The sequence below is a fragment of the Perca fluviatilis genome, chromosome 5, assembly GCF_010015445.1.
Source record: "Perca fluviatilis chromosome 5, GENO_Pfluv_1.0, whole genome shotgun sequence".
NCBI lineage: Eukaryota > Metazoa > Chordata > Actinopteri > Perciformes > Percidae > Perca > Perca fluviatilis.
This window is the reverse complement of record NC_053116.1, coordinates 37,582,785-37,605,284: the sequence shown is the minus strand read 5'-3', so window position 1 is coordinate 37,605,284 and position 22,500 is coordinate 37,582,785. Positions and strand designations below refer to the sequence as shown.

The 22,500-nt window shown below is 41.7% G+C and overlaps 1 protein-coding gene across 1 annotated transcript in view; it reads right to left on the bottom strand.

Annotated features, from left to right (window-relative positions):
• LOC120559048 (metabotropic glutamate receptor 8-like) overlaps positions 1-22,500 on the bottom strand; it is a 70,134-nt gene that overhangs the window by 7,723 nt on the left and 39,911 nt on the right. Inside the window, exons 8-13 of the mRNA XM_039800471.1 lie at positions 20,749-20,888; positions 19,906-20,023; positions 16,073-16,174; positions 14,633-14,877; positions 10,833-10,994; positions 9,238-9,387 (exon numbers count right to left, since the gene is read on the bottom strand). Of these exons, the coding sequence (XP_039656405.1) occupies positions 9,238-9,387; positions 10,833-10,994; positions 14,633-14,877; positions 16,073-16,174; positions 19,906-20,023; positions 20,749-20,888 (917 nt within the window). The remainder of the gene's footprint in view (positions 1-9,237; positions 9,388-10,832; positions 10,995-14,632; positions 14,878-16,072; positions 16,175-19,905; positions 20,024-20,748; positions 20,889-22,500) is intronic.

The window sequence follows — 22,500 nt, the reverse complement described above, 5'->3', positions numbered from 1 at the left end:
CCAGAGTTAGACAAGTCGATACATACCCTTCTCATCTCAGTGCGTGCTGTAATGCTGTCTGACGGCTCCAGCGGCATCAGCCCATAACAGAACAGGCAGGTGACTGGTTCCAGTAATCCTACTGCTCAGAATAAGTGACAAAATAACGCCAACATGTTCCTATTTACATGTTGTGATTTGTAGAGTCACAGCGTGTACAAAAAACAACGTAACATGAGACACAGCCATCTTCTAACTGTAAACAAACCAGGAACTATATTATCAGGCGGAAGAATATAGTACTTGGGCAGAGTGATATGCTCGCAGCAAGCCTGTCTGAGAATATAGTTCCGGTTTGTTTTACGGTTAGTAGAGTTTTCATGTTTGTTGTTTTTTATGTAACGCTAAATCACAACATGTAAACAGGAACATGTTGGAGTTATTTTGTCACAATTGGGAGCAGAAGCTAGTTGGAACCAGTTACCTGCAGGATCTGTGCTAGGCTAAGCTAATACTGGAGCCATCAGACAGCGTTACAGCACGCACGGAGATGAGAAGGGTACGTATGGACTAGTCTAACTCTGGGGGTTACGGTGAATAAGATAAAGTCCCAATAAGTCGGCGTGTTCCTTTAAGGTCACTATTCGGGTTTCTGAAACATTCGGAATAACCCGGTTACATGCGAAAGCAGAGAGAGTTACTCCTACATGGAATTTGTAATCGGCGAGGCACGGTTAGCGTCTGGACGTAGCCTACGGACAACCTTAAGACGCAATAACTTTTGGGTCACCTTCTTATAAATCTCACTATCTCGGTACTTTCTGCCGTCAACAAAAGACATTATATTCATGGTTTTCACCACACTAATAAAAGACATTATATTCATGGTTTTCACCACACTAATAAAAGACATTATATTCATGGTTTTCACCACACTAATAAAGACATTGGTTTCCTCCTCGCTCCTAAAGTGTGGTGCTGTGCTGCGTCTCGCCATGTTTACCTCATAGACAGTATATAATGTTTACTCTACTTCTTGTTTACTTCCGGTATACTGCGCGCAGGTTTTCTGCACTGACATATATATATATAACTATATTATTATAGTATATAATTATTATTATAACTATGTTTTCTGGCGCATACAAGAAGTTCCTCTACTCAAAAGACCGAGACTCCTTGCCAATAGAACATGCGCAGAACACAAATCAATGTTCCTTGTGATGGAGATATGCCGATACGCGTTTACATGACCAAAATTTCGGGTTAGTAAAAGGGTAACCCAGGTAGCATATTCAGGTTTTTGCCGGTGTTTACATGGCCATGCGCGACCGGGTTATTGCTAATATTCCGGTTTTGAACGGCTTATTGGCTGCATGTGAACGTAGTCTATCACAACTAGCGCTGCTCCCTCTTATAGTCGATTAGTTGACTAATCGGTGGTTTTGGTCTTAGTCAACTTAGATCTCTTTAGTCCATTAGTCATGTCTGATGCTGTTTTCATGCTGAATGACTTATTTCCAAGAAAAGTACGAGCTCATCTCTGGTAAACACAAGAATTAAAGTGGTGCTTTATGCTTGACTCTTTGCAGAGAAAATCAGATTTACAGATCTGTCGATTAAATCAACTAATCGATTTGTCGGTACGATTAAATGAGTGTTAGTCGACTAAGAATTTCTTTAATCGAGCACAGCCCTAATCCCAACGGCGGGAAACTCACACAAAAGGGGGGGAAGTCAGGATCTGAAACAAGAAGGAAAGGTGAATACAAAATAAAACAGGAAGTATACAACAAGACAAAACATCAGTAACTAAATTTAACAAACTTGACGAGACATAACGAACTCAAAATCTGTGGCAGTTTCAAGAAATCGCAGAAAATTCTGTGATGGGGCCCATCAAATGAACACGGCCCCTTCAGTTAAGGAAAAGATCGTGGGTGGGCGCTTACGTTTCCGTGACACGAGGGAAAAACAACGGGACGGTTGGGTTTAAAGTCCCAGTGTGTAACGTGTTTAGTTGTTGATTATCAAAATCTGGTGGTGGTAAATATTCATGAATATTTACCACCACCATCAATTCCAAGTATTTCTATTGGGGTAGATGCTCCACAATGATGCTCCCTCTTGAAATACGTTAGCCGTATTTATTTATTTTAGTTGTTGTTGTTGTTGTTATTGTTGTTATTATTATTATAATTATTATTACTTCTACTTTCATTTTCATGTTTCTATTTTCCTTCTCTTGTTTTTATTTGTTTTTCCTTATCCTCTTCTCCTCGGCATAAGGGTTTTGTTGCGGGTGGGATGGGGTTAACAGAAAGAGGTCTTTTTTATAATTGACACTGTATTATTGCATTGAATTTTGTGCATTCTATCTTTTCTAAAACAATAAAAACAAAAAGAAATACGTTAGCCGGTAAAGGCCTGTTCACACCGGGACGAATTTCGCGCGCGATATTCGCCGACGTTTAACGCCTCGTGACTAAACAAAGGGCGCCAATGTGAGTGTGCACACCGACGCGAAAAACGCCACGCGTAAAAGCGTTATTTTTTTTTAAAAACACCTCGGGCTCGTCTTTTGGGGTTTGACGCGCCGCGTCAAAAACTATCCGACCAATGAGATTGGCGCTTTTGCTCACGTGTCTGGAGCTTCCGAAGTTACAGTAAAACACAACTTGGGGGCGCTCAAACACAAAACGGTCTTGCCGGGCACACATACGTAACGGCGAAGAAGATATACGCCAAGTAGCGTTCTATGCTGCTGGGAAGAAATAAGACGAGGAAGATGCAAGGCGAGATGAACGTGGAGCTGCTGGTCTCGTTGGTGTCGGAACATAAAGCACTTTATGACAAACGCGACTACAAAAATCTTGACAAAAGAGAACTGCTGTGGAGTGGTATCGCAGAGCAAATGGGCCTTGATGGTGAGTTTCATTTCACTTAATTGTCTTTCATGTACATAGGCTTGTAACTTTTTCCCACAAACGTTTGACAATCGCCACCTTGTGTACCGGGGTACGTCTGTTTTACATTAAGCGCCATCTAATGTCAGGGAATGAATTTGCATGTTCACTCGGCTCATCGTCAGCGAAAATCGCTTGGGTGTGAACGCAAAAAACTCGTTGAAAAACGCTGGCTAATAACGCGCGCCGATATTCGTCCCGGTGTGTACGGCCTTTAAGGGACATACAGGACATACTGCTCCACCTTTCGTGTTTTCGACTCACAGCGGCTGCTAATGCTGCTAACGGGTATCGTAGCTTCCCGGCCCCCGGCTAGTTTGAAGAAGGAAACCGAGGACCAACACGTATTCAAAATCCAAATTCTTTTCGTCTTCGCCCAGAAAAAGAAAACAGAGATTGAAAAGAGCACTAGACCGGAAACAGAGTGAACATTGGAGCTGCTTTGGAGGCACACACACCAAATCCCAACTAGTTAATTATCCTCCGGACCGCTGCAGTCTGCTTTTCTTTCTCTCTCCTTTCCGTCGGGTGGCGTGTGGCGTCCGCGCCACTCTCCGACATGATCTCATGGATGTATTAAGAGAACGTACAGTACAGGCCAAAAGTTTGGACACACCTTCTCATTCAATGTGTTTCTTTATTTTCATGACTATTTACATTGTAGATTCTCACTGAAGGCATCAAAACTATGAATGAACACATATGGAATTATGTACTTAACAAAAAAGTGTGAAATAACTGAAAACATGTCTTATATTTTAGATTCTTCAAAGTAGCCACCCTTTGCTTTTTTTGATAACTCTGCAAACCCTTGGTGTTCTCTCAATGAGCTTCATGAGGTAGTCACCTGAAATGGTTTTACCTTCACAGGTGTGCTTTGTCAGGGTTAATTAGTGGAATTATTTCCCTTATTAATAAAAAAGCAAAGGGTGGCTACTTTGAAGAATCTAAAATATAAGACATGTTTTCAGTTATTTCACACTTTTTTGTTAAGTACATAATTCCATATGTGTTCATTCATAGTTTTGATGCCTTCAGTGAGAATCTACAATGTAAATAGTCATGAAAATAAAAAGGAAACGCGTTGAATGAGAAGGTGTGTCCAAACTTTTGGCCTGTACTATATGAACTCATGGGTGTATTAAGAGAACGTATGAACTCATGGGTGTATTACAGTTTTTCACGATCGCTATGACAATTTTTTCAATACTTTTAACAACTTTCCTAAACTCTTAACGCACCAACACACCTACAACACACGATTGGCAAAACGATTGGTTAATTTCATGCTCAAAATCACACATTGTAAACTAAACTCCAACACTGATTTTCAAAATACAATAATTCACTAACACAATACACTATGTTTACCAAAACAATGCAATCATGTCTCAAAATCAAATACTTCTTCCACAACACTAACACATGTTCTCTCCCAACAGGAACATTTAGTCAATCATAGCACAATGTCATACAAAACACTAACATCCCATGGAATAACAGAAACTGCATTATTTTATATGTGTCAGTCAGGTCCGCCCTTATACAACAGACACAAGTGATTGTATTGATCATATTGCACTGTAGTTTCTGTTGAAGCCTCTCTACATTTTTGTTTTGTTGGGTTTAGTAGATTTTTTTTGAAGATTATTTTTTGGGCTTTTCCGCCTTTTATTTGACAGGACAGCTAGTTGAAAGAAAGGGAAAAAAAAGGGGAAGACATGCAGGAAATCGTCACAAGTCAGATTTGAACCCTGGACCTCTGCGTCGAGGCACAAACCTCCAAGTATATGTGCGCCTGCTCTACCCGCTCACCAATTTGTTTCTTTTGCTGCAGAGATTCAATACAAAAAATGATTGACCCATCTCAGAGTAGCTTTATAGAATGTACGGTTTATGAAAAAAAGGAGACAGAGGCAGAATTGTCCTGGTACTCCTCTTCCTCTCCCTTATGAAGGCATTTTTCTTATTTCCTGTGTTCATCTACAGTATATTGTTCAAATAGGTCCTCTTTTACTGTACTACCATATGATCATGTGATTGAAAGAACCTCAACACCTGAGTGTGTTTCCTAGAAGGGAATCAGCTGTGATTGATCTATAACTTCAATCAGCTGTTTCTCAATACAGTAAATGCATGTATAAAATGCAGGGGATATATTTGTGTTTCAATTTACAATATGATCAGCTGTTCACTTTGACTTTAGCCTATAAGTAGGTTTAGACCATGATGTTATCTGTTCTGACATACAGTGTGAAAGCATTTGTAAATTTGGCAGTAAAGATCCATTGTTTTGGTTTTGGTGGAGCTTGTGTGTAAAAGAAGTTCAAGCATTTTAAATTTGTGTTAACTGTATGCATTTTGTGTCAAAGCAACAACAAATGTGTTAATTGTATAGCCTACACAGACGGATGTTGTGCTAACTGTGTTAAGAGTTTAGGAAAGTTGTTAAAAGTATTGAAAAAAGTGTCGTAGTGATCGTAAAAAACTGTAAGAGAACGTATGGACTCATGGATGTATTAAGAGAACGTATGGACTCGTGGATGCAGGGGCAGATCTACCGGGGTGGCATAGGGTGGCAAATGCCACCCTAAAAAAAGCCTTGCCACCCCTGCTGCCACCCCAGTTGGCAGCAACGAATTACGGTAAAAGTTATGGCCAATTTGACAATTTACGAGCGTGCGTCTCCAATGTCCGACTGCAGTGAATGCAGCATAAGATGACGCCAGAGCGGAGAGAGCCTGTTTTGTTTGGAAAACTGAGGGGCGCGAAGCGAGGGAGCCAGGAGTCGAGAGGAATGGAGACACAGGAGGAAAGAGGTCAAAACGGATTAACATCTATCAAGAAATGAAATTATAACGAAAGCACAGTGCTAGCATAGTTCCGATGCTGATTTTGAGATGATAAAAATCAGGTTGAAGAACTTTATTTCGCCAACTATACATATAATGTTACTTAGGGTCTGACGTTTGTTCTGTGTAAAGTAGGCTACAAAAGCTAATATTGATTCAACGTCTGTCAAGGAAAACATCGTTACTTTGAATCTTACAGAAATGAAGAGGAAAGGTAGCATATTCAGTTTTTGTCTCCAAAGAGAAAGGCGAGAGAAATAGAAAATGAACAAGTGAGCAAGGTAGATGGAGAAGTTGAGGTGGAGGGAGAGAGAAAAGAGGTGGAAGGAGAGAGAAAAGGGCAACAGAAACGTGACAGAGACAGAATACAAGGCCAAGGCGACCAGGGACAGGAGGAGGTGGGAGAAGACCACAGCGGTGAAGATATGGAGGGAGAGCATCACCGAGAGGAGGAGGGAGAAAGCGAGAGACAAGAGAACGTGCAGGGCTCGGACAGTGAAAGGGAAAGCAGAGTGCCTGGGCCATCAGCAACCATCTCCAGTCAAGCTGGTCCACACGGTATGGAAATTGTTGATGCATAGTATACTAAGATATGAATAAGAACAACAAATGACAAAGCTTAAATATGAATAATTAGGGAAAGTTGTCAGTGTGAAAGTGTGATGAGATGGGGAGATGAGTTTTTATATTTTGTATATAATGTATTTTAGATCTATTGCTCAGAATAAATATAAAAAATAAAAAATATATATAAATAAAACAAAAAATAAACAAATGAACCTAAAAATACTCTCCCAGGCTAAAATGTTAGTATGTGTTAACACAGTCTGATGGTTAGAACTAATCAATGACAGTTCCTAATCTTATACAAATGCTGCCTGCAGCGCTGCCTCTCTGACACAGTCCAAAACAGTTTGCTTCCCCTCTCACACATCTGCCTCTCATCACCTGTGCCTTAACTTAATGCCTTTCCTGTGATAATGCCCCTTACTTCTATCATACTTATATATCTCCTATTAAGTGAGATCACATTGTACGGTCAATTATTCCTAATATGAACTGTTTCAAATGAAAACCCAAATGCAGGACACTGATTGCATGAGATGAGGTTTGTCTGGATGAGTTTGTAAATGGCAGCCTGTGCCCTTTTGTAGTGTGTATATACTATTTCTCATCAAACTGTGATAACTGATTAAATTCAGTAAATATACATCTGACATATGTTGCCACCCCTCAAAAATTCCTGCCCCCCTCTCGCCACCCCAGAAATATTTTTCTAGATCCGCCCCTGCTCAGGATGTATTAAGAGAACATATGAAGTCATGGATGTATTAAGAGAACGTACAGTCCTGTGTTGTTTGACCCATCCACCCAACCAACCTCCTTGGGTGATTTTTCAGCTTTTCATACTACTCGCTACCGTAGTCGCTTACTCGAGAACGCAATCCGACCTTGATCAGACCCAGCTACCAGGTGTACGCCGCAGGATTGAGCTACTTGCAAATCTGCGATGCAGCAGAGCAGCAAACCGTAGCAGCTCTCACACAGAAATACACCGTGGTCAAACCAGCCGCCGATAAAGTCGAAAGACGAAGTCTCGTAGAGCAGAGCAGACGTAGCAACATCGCCCGCGAAGCAATGCTTTTAAAGTTATTTGAATGAAATGAGCTGGTCTGACCACGGAGACGTCCAGAACGCTGGAGCTTCTTCTCTAGTGGAGACTTTCCAAATGTTATCGGACAGAATACGTTACATTCTGATAGTTAAACGAGTCATTTTGCGGGGGTTGTGACCAGGCTTCAAAATTAACTTTTTTGTCTACCAAAATGCCAAAATGGCTAGTGAATGTTCAAATATTACCAGCCACTCAATAGATTACCATTGGGTTTTTTGGCTGGTGAGTGAAGCAAATCTACCATCTACCAGCCACTTGCATATTTCACCAGCATTTGGCTGGTAAACGGTGCTAATTTTGAACCCTGGTTGTGACTAGAGTGCAGATCGGGCAACATTTTTCTATCCGAGCCCAGCCCGCGTCCGACAGGAATTTAGATATTTATGTCCAAGCCCGAAACAGTTAAAATCAAAAAAAATGTTCCCTCATACTGACACATGTACGTTTGTTTGTGTGGAAAGCTTTTATTAAGTAACCGTAGGAAGGCATTCAGAAATGTCAACAGATGAGCTCATCAGCGCACACGGGACAACAAGCGCACGTTAACACAGGCGCGCACCTACTTAATAAGTAGTAATAATAAATTTAAAGGAGCCCTGCCACATGTATTTCATGACTTTGTGGTAATGTCTGAAGGTCTACCATGGACTCTGTAACCTTGGTTACTTTGTTTAAAGCTTGCGTGGTATAGAAAGCCTGCAGGAAGACTCGGCTCGATTTGTGCCAGTTCTCATTAATATTCAACAAGCTAAGCTGTTTGAATCCGATTGGCTAACAGCTAGCCAATGAGAGCCTGGCAGTCAGAATCCTCTACCCAGCCCAACTGGGCGAGCTCATGAATAGTAATGAGCTCAGGCAGCATGATGTCAGACTGACCAGCTTTTGTGATTGGTCTGATTTCTCTGCTTATTTCTGTTCAGTGTCTAGAGCTGACAGAGGAGGAAGCAGTTAATTTTCACATTCACCACATAACACAAACACATATGGACCTGACATATTTAAAAAAAAACGAGCCCGACCCAAACATAATTTCTAAATATCTGTCTGAACCCGGCCCGGCCCAGCTCGGATTGGGTATCCATCCTCTAGTTGTGACGCTCAAAAAAATTTATCCACTGATTTACAGAAATCTCTTGGTCCACGTACTGTAGGGAAGTCTTTTTGACCCAGAGGGCATCACGTGACCGACACGGAAGATTTAATTCCACTTTGCTGCTGTGACACATTGACTTCAAAGCCCGGCGCACTTCCTGCGGGCCTGATACAGACTGAGTTACCTCAACAGCTGATCACGAGTAATGGAAGACGAGAGTGAGAATACAGTTCGTGATTAGGGTTGGGCATCGAGAACCGATTTCTACTTGATTCGGTTTGATTTTTGAATCGGTTCAAAAATTACGATTCCCAGTGGAATCGTTTCGTTATTGGAATCGCTTGGAAGATTTTGGTTTCAAATCTGATCACGGGTTCCAAATTTAACATGTGCAAGTTTTGGTTACCGTAGCGGCCAGGCGCTTGTTGTGTTGCAGCCGTGGAGCGCAGTAAGCGGCACTCTAGTGTGGCTTTATTTTACATTGAAAAAGCTCCGTCTGCATTGAATCAAAATAAAACTTTCCTCTTATTTGTGAAATAAGCATGTGACCCGTTTCAACTCCACCGCTCAAAGAATTGGAATCAGAATCGTTAAAATCCAAACGATGCCCAACCCTATCCGCGATGCGCTACAGAAGTCTTTATTTGAGCTCTCAGTAAGAAGAAAACCAACCTTGTCCGAAGACTGGGCGGTGCCGAAGAAGATCGGTACGAAGGCGAGCCAGATGATGCAGGTGGTGTACATGGTGAATCCAATCGGCTTCGCTTCGTTAAACGTCTCCGGAACGCCGCGACTCTTCACTGCGTACACCGTACACGTTACCTAGAAACAAGAATGATGCAGGTTACCTAGCAACAAAGGCAGCACAGCCTCGCACAACACTTGATTCCCGTTCTCTGTCAATGTTACGTCAGAAGGCAAGTTCACACAAAGCAAAAGCGTGAATACGGATCAGCTGCTCGGTCTGAGATCTGTTTTTATTAGAGCTGCTCGGCGTTATGGTTGTTTTTTTATTCTAGGGGTGTCACGATTCGATTTGACTTTTGATTTTAAGGTCACAATTCGATTAGATTTTTGATTAGATTTTTTTTTTTCCAGCAGTGATGACAATGCAGAGAAGGGTACTTTACACCAACAGTTTGAGTTTCTCAGAGTTTAAGAGGGGCAATTGAATGCACCATGAGTTTAACGAGGTGCACATGAATGCACCATGAAGTCCCGTAGGAGCCCACATTCTTTACCTTCTGGGCTTTTTTAACCCATGGGAAATCATATGTTTTATTAATTTGCGCTGTCTGTAGCTATTGAGGAGGAGAGGGGGGGGGGGGGCAAGGTGGGGGTGTGGTCTTGACCAACTGCCACTTTGCTCGTTTGAAAGCCATGATGTCTCTCTCTCATGGGGGGGCCAAATTCTCTGGGCGGGCAAAGCAGAGAAAGGGAGGTAACTTTGCTACTTATGACCTCATAAGAAGATTCCTGATTGGTCCATCTGAGCTTTCATTTTCTCAAAGGCAGAGCAGGATACCCAGGGCTCGGTTTACACCTATCACCATTTCTAGCCACTGGGGGGCCATAGGCAGGCTGGGGGAACTCATATTAATGTTAAAAAAACCTCATAAAGTGACATTTTCATGCCATGGGACCTTTAAGGGAAGCAGGAGGATTTTCCAGTTCTGCTGTTTCTCCGTCATCTCTGACTCCGGCAACGGCCACGGAGTCTGGAAAAGAACTGCTGCAGGCCACCGCTAAGCTAACTTTACTCTGTGTCTTTAGCTGCATGCTACCAGCCGATAAGCCAACGTTACTCTGTGTCTTTAGCTGCATGCTACCAGCCGGTAAGCCAACGTTACTCTGTGTCTTTAGCTGCATGCTACCAGCCGATAAGACAACGTTACTCTGTGTCTTTAGCTGCATGCTACCAGCCGGTAAGCCAACTTTACTAAGTGTCTTTAGCTGCATGCTACCAGCCGATAAGCCAACGTTACTCTGTGTCTTTAGCTGCATGCTACCAGCCGGTAAGCCAACGTTACTCTGTGTCTTTAGCTGCGTGCTACCAGCCGGTAAGCCAACGTTACTCTGTGTCTTTAGGGGCATGATACCAGCCGGTAAGCCAACTTTACTCTGTGTCTTTAGCTGCATGATACCAGCCGGTAAGCCAACTAAATGCTGGAATCGTGACACCCCAAAAAGTCTGTATTTCTTAAGAGCTGCTCTTCATCATCGGATGACCAATCACAGATAACCGCCAGATCGGTTGGCTACGTTACCATGAGTACGATGCTGTAGCTGAGGCAGCAGATGATTGACAGGTCAGACATGTCACATTTCAGGATGCCTCGAGCCTGGTCCGGGTTCGGGGGGCGGAGCTCCTCGTAGTCGATGATGGTGTGAGGAGGGACGACGGCGAACCACACAAACACACCGAGGACCTGAAACACACGACACCAAGAACGAAGAGAAGTTAACAGCATTGAATCAACACCACAGGTAATTTACAAGGGGCAAAGCCCTGGTTTTACTACCAGGGGCTTTAAATTGACACCCGCCAACTTGCCAAATGCAGGTAAAAATTAACTTTGGCCGGTAACATTGTAAAGTTACGAGCCAGTTTAGCCGGTGATAAATGAAGCAAATAATTCTGTGTCAGTTTGAATCGGCAGTTTGACTCATTGTTGCTGGATTGGTCTGATTTCCGCCAAGAAATTTGGGCGGTTCTGTGTGCGTTTTTTGCTCGGAAATGTAATCTTTTTCTGGCAACTCTGCTTGTTGTTCTAATCCTACATTTCATGTCCCACATTGACGTGTTGTACAGCCGTCGGCTACGTGCTAGCATAGGCGCCGATTTATGTTTTCCTCCGTGGGTGCTCACGGGCGCACGCCCTTTAAAAAGTAGTCATAAAAATGTTTGCATTTCAGAACCGTAGGAAACGGACAGCGGCCGACACGAACACACACGCCTATTAACTGGACAATAAAGACGTAAAGTTGGCTGTCTTTCAACTCAGGACAGCGCCACTTCTCACAGATACAGAGAGGACTGGAGATGAGAAGTTTAACTGACACGTAACAACGATCAGCTTGGTGGGAAATGAAGAATCAATACCACCGGTCTAGTAGCCTATAGCAGAGGTTCCCAACCTGGGGTCCGGGCACCCCTCAGGGGGGCGGCTAAGATCACAGGGGGGGCCCCAAGTCTTTATCTGGTTTGAGGCTAGTAGCTAGCCGCTGCTATCATCCTCGTCTTTCCTGCCGCCACAGCATCACTATTTTATGAATGAAACATGGCGGAGAAACGTAAAAGTGCTGTATCAAAAAAGAGTAAGGCTCTATCTCAAGAGTTACCTCAACTTCGGTTTCGGGGGGTGTGGGGAGGGGGGGGCTCAGCTTTTCTTAGACTTAAGTATGGGGGGCGCCAAGGAAAAAAGGTTGGGAACCACTGGCTGTTATAGGCCTAAACGTGAATTAGTGGGCCTGGGCCTGGCTATCGAAACAAACTGGATTAACAGAGATAGATTCATCCTATCAGACCTTAAAAAACAAGTTGCGTAACCAGAGAAGAGGTAAAACACGGGTAAATATTGGAGATGCGTCATGTACTAAGTGGTGGGATGGAGGGGGGGTCACTAAAAGAGGCGTTTTCATCCTTGAGATGCTGTGATTGGTGGATAGGATATGGAGCAGGGGACTGGCAGCGACATAACCAATCACACTATGACAGACGCGCCACTCAGCACCGACTGCAATGCTTAATTTGAAATGAATGAAGCCTACTGGCAGTCTGGCACACGTAGGTGCTCGGTATTTTCCGTGGGTGCTTGAGTTCCGGAGCACCCACGGTATTGGCTCCTATGCGTGCTAGCGTGTGGTATCGTATTGTGAGCATTGTTAGAATTACTTTTATTATAAGCAGTAGGGGTGGTACGGTTCATGAAAAAACACCCGAACCGCTCGGTTCGCTAGTCTCGGTTCGGAGCGTGTGTGTACCGCACGGTTCGTCAGTACACTGTTAAGCTGAACTAACCTCTTACTGCCATAGTGCCCACTTTATACACCTATGTTAAAACACTAACTGGAAATGACGAGCGGGATGGGCGTGACAAACGCAAACCATGGCAGCTGATTGGACGATCGCGTCACATGGGTCTGGCTGGTCCCAAATTTCAAAACAGACTGTCATGGCGGCTCGTTCAGACTACGATCTCATATTGTACTAAAATAGTTCAACGAAATGTGTTTCTGAAAACATTTTAAGCGAGAAATAGGCCATGCAGTTGCTGAATCTGTCTTCATTTCAGATCGACAAAGGTCAGTTTAAAAGATTTTCGTCAGATTTTGAGAGACACCGAGCCGACCGCTCCTCAAGTGGCGTGCTGCCGCTGCAGGTCACGTCACCTGCAGAAATGTCCAGTGGGAGAGAGGCTGACCGGAGCTGGAGGATGCGCCAGCGTCGTTTATAGTCTGGTGTGTGGGAACATTTTGGATTTCATGGTACCTATGATGAAATAAAACAATATATAGAACTGCCACTGTGTGCATGTTTTGTGCAACATGCATTCAATATGCTAATTTTAGCTATATATCATATGCTGAAGTATATTCTGGAGCGTTAAAGATTAAAAGAAAAAATAACAAGAACCGTACTGAACCGAAAACCGTGACCCTAAAACCGTGATACGAACCGAACCGTGGGTTTTGTGAACCGTACCACCTCTAATAAGCAGTATTATTACTACAGTTGTTTTCTGTTTGTTAGTTAATTAGTTTTTGAAAAAAGCCTCCCGTGGACAGGTGTTGAAAATTAGCAAGTGAGCTAAAACACTAAAGCTGTGCATGTGGTTCGTCCAGTGTTACGGTCAATGTCAAATAAAACCTAAATCTGAACCCTGAAAAACCCTGCTGTGCCCTACTATGACATGAACTACTACGACTACCATTTGTAGTCACTGATCCATTATCTTTAATGTGACTATTACGCCACTGTTCAGTTTTTCCTTGCCACTGTTGCTATAGCCACTGCTAATGCTTGCTCTTGAGGGAATTACTGTAATTGTTGGGTCTTTGTAAATTATAGAGTGTGGTCTAGACCAGAGATCTTCAACAGGGGGTCCTCAGAGTTACTTCAGGGGGACACCAAGTCATTGTTTAACCATTGTGAGTCAAAGAAGTCCAACATATTATTAGGCATATTTGTGATTTGGTTTTAAATTTACACAACATTGTGGTAGCCACTGAGGTAGCCATCCACAGATACCATTAAGCTTTAAGGATTCACTGTGCCACATGTATGTTCAACATTAAAACGTGATGCATAAAGATATGAATGTTTATTATTATCATCATTTTAATAGCTTAGTATTGTATGCAACATAAAAAAGGTATGTATAGAGGCTTTAGGCCACCCACACATTATTGTAGGCCCAGTTTAATATTAGGGGTGGGAATCACCAGAGGCCTCACGATACGATATCATCCCGATACTTATGTCACGATACGATATTATTACGATTTTAAACATATTGCAATATTCTGCGATATATTGCAATTTATTACCTTTTTTCCAACTTTAAATTTTTCCCAGTTTCAAATGATGTCCCCAAAGGACAATTTTGTCATTTGTTTTATCTAACAAGATACATTTCCATGTTTCTTCATCTCCCTTCAATTGTATTGGTGCAAAATGGGATCGTCAAGCAGACAGACTGACCAACACATATATAATAAAAGATCGATACTTGGCGTCTGTGTATCGATACAGTATTGCCACGAAAAATATCGCGATACTATACTGTATCGATTTTTTCCCCCACCCCTATTTAATATGCAACCCAGTTTCAACTCAATTTGGTGGAGGCCCTGCTCCGTCTCTCTTTTAGCTAAGGGGTCCTTGGCCTAAAAAACGTTGAAGACCCCTGGTCTAGACCTACTCTATCTGTAAAGTGTCTCGAGATAACTCCTGTTATGATTTGATACTATAAATAAAATTGAATTGAATAAAATCTGAATCTGAACCGTGAATGTGGCGCTGGGGAAACAGAAGCAGGCAGGCGTCCGGTATGGGCTCTCTCACCTGGACGGAGATGAGGATGCAGGTGATGATGAGCTGCGACGTGGGGCTGATGAATTTGGGAGGCGTCACCGACCTCTTGCCCTGCTCGAAGATGCGATAGATGCGGTTGGTTTTGGTCAACATGGCGGAGTAGGTGATGGCCATGCCGAGGCCCAGCAGGAGGCGCCGGAACGCACACGCCACCGCACCGGGCTCCGCTATCATCAGGAAGGTGATCAGGTAGATCAGGAAGATACCTGCAGAGAGAGAGAGAGAGAGAGAGAGAGAGAGAGAGAGAGAGAGAGAGAGAGAGAGAGAGAGAGAGAGAGAGATAGTGAGACAGAGAGAGACAGAGAGACAGAGAGAGAGACAGTGAGAGAGACAGAGAGAGAAAGTGAGAGAGACAGACAGACAGAGAAAGAGAGATAGAGAGCGAGAGAGAGAGAGAGGGAGAGAGAAACAGAGAGCGAGAGAGAGATAGAGAGAGAGAGAGAGACATACAGACAGAGAAAGAGAGATAGAGAGCGAGAGACAGAGAGCGATAGAGAGAGAGAGAGAGGGAGAGACAGAGAGAGAGACAGAGAGCGAGAGAGAGACAGAGAGAGAGACAGTGAGACAGAGAAAGAGAGATAGAGAGCGAGAGAGAGAGAGAGGGAGAGAGAAACAGAGAGAGAGAGACAGAGAGAGAGAGAGATAGAGAGAGAGAGAGAGAGAGACAGACAGACAGAGAAAGAGAGATAGAGAGCGAGAGACAGAGAGCGAGCGAGAGAGAGAGAGAGAGAGAGAGACAGACAGACAGAGAAAGAGAGATAGATATATATACACATACACACGCATACACATATTCACATACACTATCACATTCTCAATAAATATTATCATTATGAATGCTTAGTTTCAGGCAAGATCACAAGATAAATATTAGACATGTGTATGAAACAAACGCTTGTAAGTAAAAAATAAATGCATATAATCTGTATTTATATTTTTCCATCTGTATTTATATCTTTTCCATTCCAAGTACTTACTTTTTCAATATTATTTATATTATGTTCACACTTAAATATAAATATAATTTATATTATGGTTAATTACTTTCGCTGTTATGTAATTACATATTTTTCAATCTAATTTCACGTCAATTACTTACTTACATTACAGTATTTTTTTTTGCACTATGGCCACCTCACTTTACCTAAATACTTTTTATATAATGCCACTTTACATTCATTCAGTGTTTTTCTTTGTTTTTTTTTGCTCATTGTCTGTTGTTAGCCTGATGTTTGTTCGGTTGTTTGTTGGTTTGTTTTTATTGTGAAAAACTGCTGCTGTAATAAGTGAATTTCCCCATTGTGGGATAAATAAAGTATTATCTAATCTAATCTATCTAATCTATAAACATTTGATCTAAATTCTGATCCAAACAGAGGTCCCAGTCGTGTTATTTCTGGTAGCGCTGACCTGTCAGCAGAACGAACTGAGTTTCCACCACGCCCTGACGAGGTGCGTTGAAGCGGATGAAGGTGATCACCACGGTGGGCAGGATAGGATGGCGATGGAGGCCTACACAATATGGGAGGGGTTTGCCAACGGGAAGGATCACATACCACCACGAACTGAGCAGAGCAGAGAGGAGGGAGGAGAAGAAAGAGGGAAGAGGGAGGGGAGAGGAGAAAGAGAGGAGAGAGAGAGAGAGGAGAGGAGAGAGAGAGAGAGAGGAGAGGGAGGAGAGAGGAGAGAGAAGAGGAGAAAGGGGAGAGAGGGAGAGGAGGAAGAGGAGGGAGAGGGAGGAGAGGAGAGAGAGAGGGGGAGGAGGAGAGACAGAGAAAGAGAGAGAGGAGGAAAGAGGAAAAGAGGAGGGAGAAGGAGAGAGGTGAGAGAGAGAGAGGAGAGGAGAGAGAGAGAGAGAGAGGAGAGGAGGAGAGGAGAGAGGAGAAAGAGGGAGGAGAGAGGAGAGGGAGGAGAGGGAGGAGAGAGAGAGAGAGAGGAGGGAGAGAGAGAGGAGGGAGAGGAGAAAGAGAGGAGAGAGGGGGGAGAGAGAGAGGAGGAGAGGAGGAGAGAGGAGAGAGAGAGGGGAGGAAGAGGAGAGAGAAGAGAGGAGAGAGAGGAGAGAGAAAGAAAGAGAGAGATAGAGAGGAGAGAGAGAGAGAGAGAGAAGGAGAGAGAGGAGAAGTAGAGTAGAGAGAAAGAGAGAGAGAGAGAGGGAGGAAGAGAGAGAGAGAGGAGAGGAGAAAGGAGATGGAGGGAGAGAGGAGAGGAGAGAGGAGAGAGAGAAAGAGAGGGAGAGAGAGAGGAGAGAGAGAAAGAGGAGAGAGGGGAGAGAGAGAAAGGAGGTATAAGAAATAGGGGAAATAGAAAGGAGATGGATGAGAGAGTGGAGGAGAGAGGAATGGAGAGGATAGTGGAGAGAGCAAAAATACATGAAAATATAAATACAAAAAAAGAAAAGAGAATACAAAGAGAAAGATAGACAACACAATATGAGGAGAGACAAACATAGTGAGATAGAGGAAAAGAAGAAAAGAAAGAAGAAAAATACACAAGTAAGAGGATAAGAAAAAGAAATAATAGTGAATAGAGAAGTATAGAAGAAGGAAGGAGAAAATAAAAATAGAGAGAAAAAAAATAGAAAAAAGGAGATATATAAAGTAGAATGGAGAAAATAAATAATAAGGAAGGGAGAAAAAAGATGAAAGGAAAATAGAAGGAGGAAAGAAAAGAAAAGAGAAGGAGAGAGAAGAAATAGAGAAGAGAAAATAAGAAGAAAATATAGAAAAGTGGAGAGAGAAAAGAATAAAAAATGGAGATATAGAGAAGATAGAAGAGAAGAGAGAAAAATAGAGGAGGAAAGAATAGTAGTGGATAGAGAGAATATAGAAAGGAAGGATAAATATAGAGGAATATAAAATATGGATGGGAAGAGAAGAAAAGTGGGGGAAAAGAAGGATGGGGACAGAGAATAGAGAATATAAATATAGAAGGGAAAGAATAATGGATAAATAATAGTGGAATGGGAGAGAATAAATATAGGAAGGAATGGGAGAGATATATAAATAGATGGAGAAAAATAAATAAATAGTATAAGGAAGGAGGGGGGAAAAAAAATAAAAAAATACAAAACACAAGATACCAAGAAACATACAAACAAAAAAACTAAAATGTACCAACAAATACAAGATGAGGGAGTGAGGAAACCAAAACATACACAGACACTGATGAAAAAAAACAAAACACAACAAAGTAGAGAAAGTGCACTTACAAAATATACCCTCATACACACAGCATAATTTGATGTAGGAGAAAGTGTGTAACCCCATACAAACATACAACACACTGGTGCACACCCCTGATGTAGACCTGAAAGTGCACTCCTGAGAGAACACACATAAACACACAGTGACAATTGATGTAGACCCAGTGCATTATGACAAACATGCCACACACACACAAAGTACACCCTTGATGTAAGAGAAAGTGCACATAAACACACATGTAACACACAGTATAACCTTGACAATAAATCATATAACACACAGCACACTTGATGTAGATCTAAAAGTGCACTATAAATATATAAACACACATACACTCTGATTAGACTGAAAGTGCACTACATACAAATACACAAACACACAGCATAATTTGATGTGTAGACGAATGTGCACTCTTATATAATATATATAACACACATGTGCATAATTTGATGTAGACGTAAGCACTCCTATATATAACTATACAACACACTGTGCATAACTTATGTAGACCAGTGTGCCAAACAATAACAACATCAGTATAATCTGATGTGACCAAAAAAAAACACACAAACACATAAGACTATGAACAAACACATGCTAAACACACAGCATAACTTGATGTAGATGAGGAACTATATAAATCACAACACAGTCACACCTGATAATCTAGACAACACACAACAACTGATAGAGTGACAAACTGTGCACCCTTGATACTATCAGACACACAACACACACGATAGAGTACTGAGCATAAACACAACAGATGAACACACTATGTAGGACAGGAGCAGACACACACAGTATAACATGCACATGAGTGGACACACACACATATAATGATGGACGACAAGAGACACAGATAATAATATAAAATATATATACTGGAGTAGACGAAAATATAAAATACACAGTATACTAGTGGAGAGCACATATAAATACATAGATAATATATAGAATGAAAATATAAAATATACAGTATACATGAAAATAAATATAATAGTATAGCATGGATGAAATACAGAGGAATAGTATAGTATAATGGGGAGTGGAATAGAAAATATATAAAATATAGAAAAATATAAAATACATAATGGAAAGAAATAGAAGGAAAATATAAAATATATAGTATAATGGATGGATGAAAAAGATAATATGCATATAAGAAAATAAGGAAAGATGGATATAAATATAAATAGTATAATGGATGAAAATACACACAATGGAAGAAATAAGTATAATAGATGGAATAAAATATATAATAATATAAAAGATATAATGAAAGAAGAAAATACATATAGTAGAAGAATATAAAATATATGAACATGGATAGATGAAGGAATAATAATAGTAGTGGATGGATGGAAGGAGAAGGAAAAAGAAATATATAATAGAATAGAAAGAAAGTATATACATAGTATAATGGATGAAAAATAAATACAAGATGGAAGAAATATAATATATAAAAGAGGGATGGAAGATGAAAGACATAGTATAATGGAGGAATAGAGAATATATAGTAGGATGGATGATAGGAGAAGAAATATATACAGAAATATATAGAATAGTAGGATGGATGAAGAAAAGAGAAAATATATAGGAAGGAGATGAAATAGAAATATATAAATGGATAGAAAATAAAATATATAGGAAGGACATATAAAATATATATAAAGGAGAAAATAGAAAGTAGTGGATAGAAAGAGATATGGATGGAGGAGTAGAAGGAGGAAATAAATATAATGGAATGAAGGAAATAGTGGAATGGAAGGAAAGAAGAAGTGAGTGGATGAAGGAAGAGAATAATGGATAGGAGATATATATATAAATACACAGTATACTTGATGTAGACGAGTGTGTACTTATATAAATATATAAATACACAGTATACTTGATGTAGACGAGTGTGTACTTATATAAATATATAAATACACAGTATACTTGATGTAGACGAGTGTGTACTTATATAAATATATAAATACACAGTATACTTGATGTAGACGAGTGTGTACTTATATAAATAGTATTATAGTACCTCACAGTGCCAGCAGCAGGGAACTCCTTTCACCATCTTCTTCCTCTCTCCTGGTCTACACGGGAAACTACAGATGGAGTCTGGAACTGATCGATCTCCTCGAGACCACTGCATCTCATCCAGCTGACAGACAGGTACACAGAGACAGAGAGAGAGACAGGCACAGAGAGAGAGAGAGAGAGAGAGACACAGGTACACAGAGATAGAGGGAGAGACAGGTACAGTGAGAGAGAGATAGACAGGTACAGAGAGAGACAGGTACAGCGAGAGAGAGAGAGAGAGAGACAGGTACACAGAGATAGAGGGAGAGACAGGTACAGTGAGAGAGAGATAGACAGGTACAGAGAGAGACAGGTACAGCGAGAGAGATAGACAGGTACAGAGAGAGAGAGAGAGGTACAGTGAGAGAGAGAGAGACAGGTACAGAGAGAGACAGGTACAGCGAGAGAGATAGACAGGTACAGCGAGAGAGAGAGAGGTACAGAGAGAGACGGGTACAGAAAGAGAGAGAGAGAGAGAGAGAGATGGGTACAGAAAGAGAGAGAGAGAGAGAGAGAGAGCAGGTACAGCGAGAGAGAGAGAGGTACAGAGAGAGAGAGAGAGAGAGAGACAGGTACAGCGAGAGAGAGAGAGGTACAGAGAGAGAGAGAGAGAGAGACAGGTACAGCGAGAGAGAGCGAGAGAGAGAGAGAGACAGGTACAGCGAGAGAGAGAGAGGTACAGAGAGAGAGAGAGAGACAGGTACAGCGAGAGAGAGTGAACCAACACATAGTAATGTAAATGTAAACTTAAAATCTAAAAAACCAGCAGCTGCTGTTTTTTATGTTTTGATCCAATCAGCTTCTTACGTTGAGTTTCAGGTTATTGGTCCACTGGCCGATGACATGGTAACCAGGAAGGCTGTGATTGGTCATCTGGAATTGGAAGATGTCGTAACGACCGGGAGCGTCTCCGTTCTCGTTGAACAAAACGCTCGTACCTGCGCTCCCTGCAGGACACATTCAGAGAGGAAGAAACTAGTTAAAGGAGAAATTCGGCGCAAAATGAACCTAGGGGTTAATAACACATGTGTACCGAGAGTCGACCGTTCTCTGGGATCTGTTTTCATGCTAATCGAATGTGACTAGTTTTAGCGCTAACCGCTAATTAGCTTATAACGCTAGTTGTCGGTGCAGAGGGTAAAGTAAAAAGAAATCTCTATTTCTACACCACTAACAAGGCTCAAATTATCACCACACTTCCACGGTAGCATAATGAGGGTCCCTACATGTAAACACAAGCATTGAGAACTTTATAAATGTACAGACAGTTTATTAAAAAGATAGTTTACGAAGACAGTAGCGTTCACGTATACAGACAGGCGCCATCTTGGGAAAACAGTCACGGAAAGTGTCTCAAAGCGCCTACTTGCACACTTCAAACACTTAGTTTTAAGTATATAGTGTAGATAACGCAAGAAGTTAGTGCACTGAAAGTACCAGGATGACCCCCCTTAGTGTTCATTTCGTCAGACGAGACGAGACTAAATATGTTCGTCAACGACCTTTTTGACCATGACTAAGACGAGACGATGACGAGACTGCGCCGATGTCCAAAAACGCTGACTAAGACTAAATTAACGTGCATTTTTGTTGACGAAAAAAGACGAGACTGAAATGTTTTGCATAAAATAAAAACTAAGATAAAATCTCTCTTCATTTTTGTCTACAATCGTCTCTACTCTTCCATCACGAGATGTTACTAGGGTTGGGTACCGAGACCCGGTGCTAATACGGTACCGACCAGTGCCTTAACTACCGGTATCTACCGGGCCGAATAGCAACGTGGATTTCGGTGCCACTTAAATGCCTGCACTTCTCTCTGATGCTCCTAAACGGACGTTAGAGTCAACCGAAACATCGCTGCAAGGGACGCTAGTTAACACTATACTTAGCAGCAGGTAACGTTAGCCTACCGTTAGCTAGTTAACACAATACTTAGCAGCAGGTAACGTTAGCCTACCGTTAGCTAGTTAACACTATACATAGCAGCAGGTAACGTTAGCCTACCGTTAGCTAGTTAACACTATACTTAGCAGCAGGTAACGTTAGCCTACCGTTAGCTAGTTAACACAATACTTAGCAGCAGGTAACGTTAGCCTACCGTTAGCTAGTTAACACTATACATAGCAGCAGGTAACGTTAGCCTACCGTTAGCTAGTTAACACTATACTTAGCAGCAGGTAACGTTAGCCTACCGTTAGGTAGTTAACACAATACTTAGCAGCAGGTAACGTTAGCCTACCGTTAGGTAGTTAACACAATACTTAGCAGCAGGTAACGTTAGCCTACCGTTAGGTAGTTAACACAATACTTAGCAGCATGTAACGTTAGCCTACCGTTAGCTAGTTAACACTACACTCGACAGCAGGAAACGTTAGCCTACCGTTAGCTAGATAACACTACCCCTGACAGCAGGTAACGTTAGCCTACCGTTAGCTAGTGTTGAAGTTAAAAAGTTAAAACCCGGCTATTGTTTTGAAAACAATGTACTTGCTAGATCTAATCAAATACACTAATCAGCATTTGACTGCCTCACCCAAACTCTAGCTTCTAAAGAAT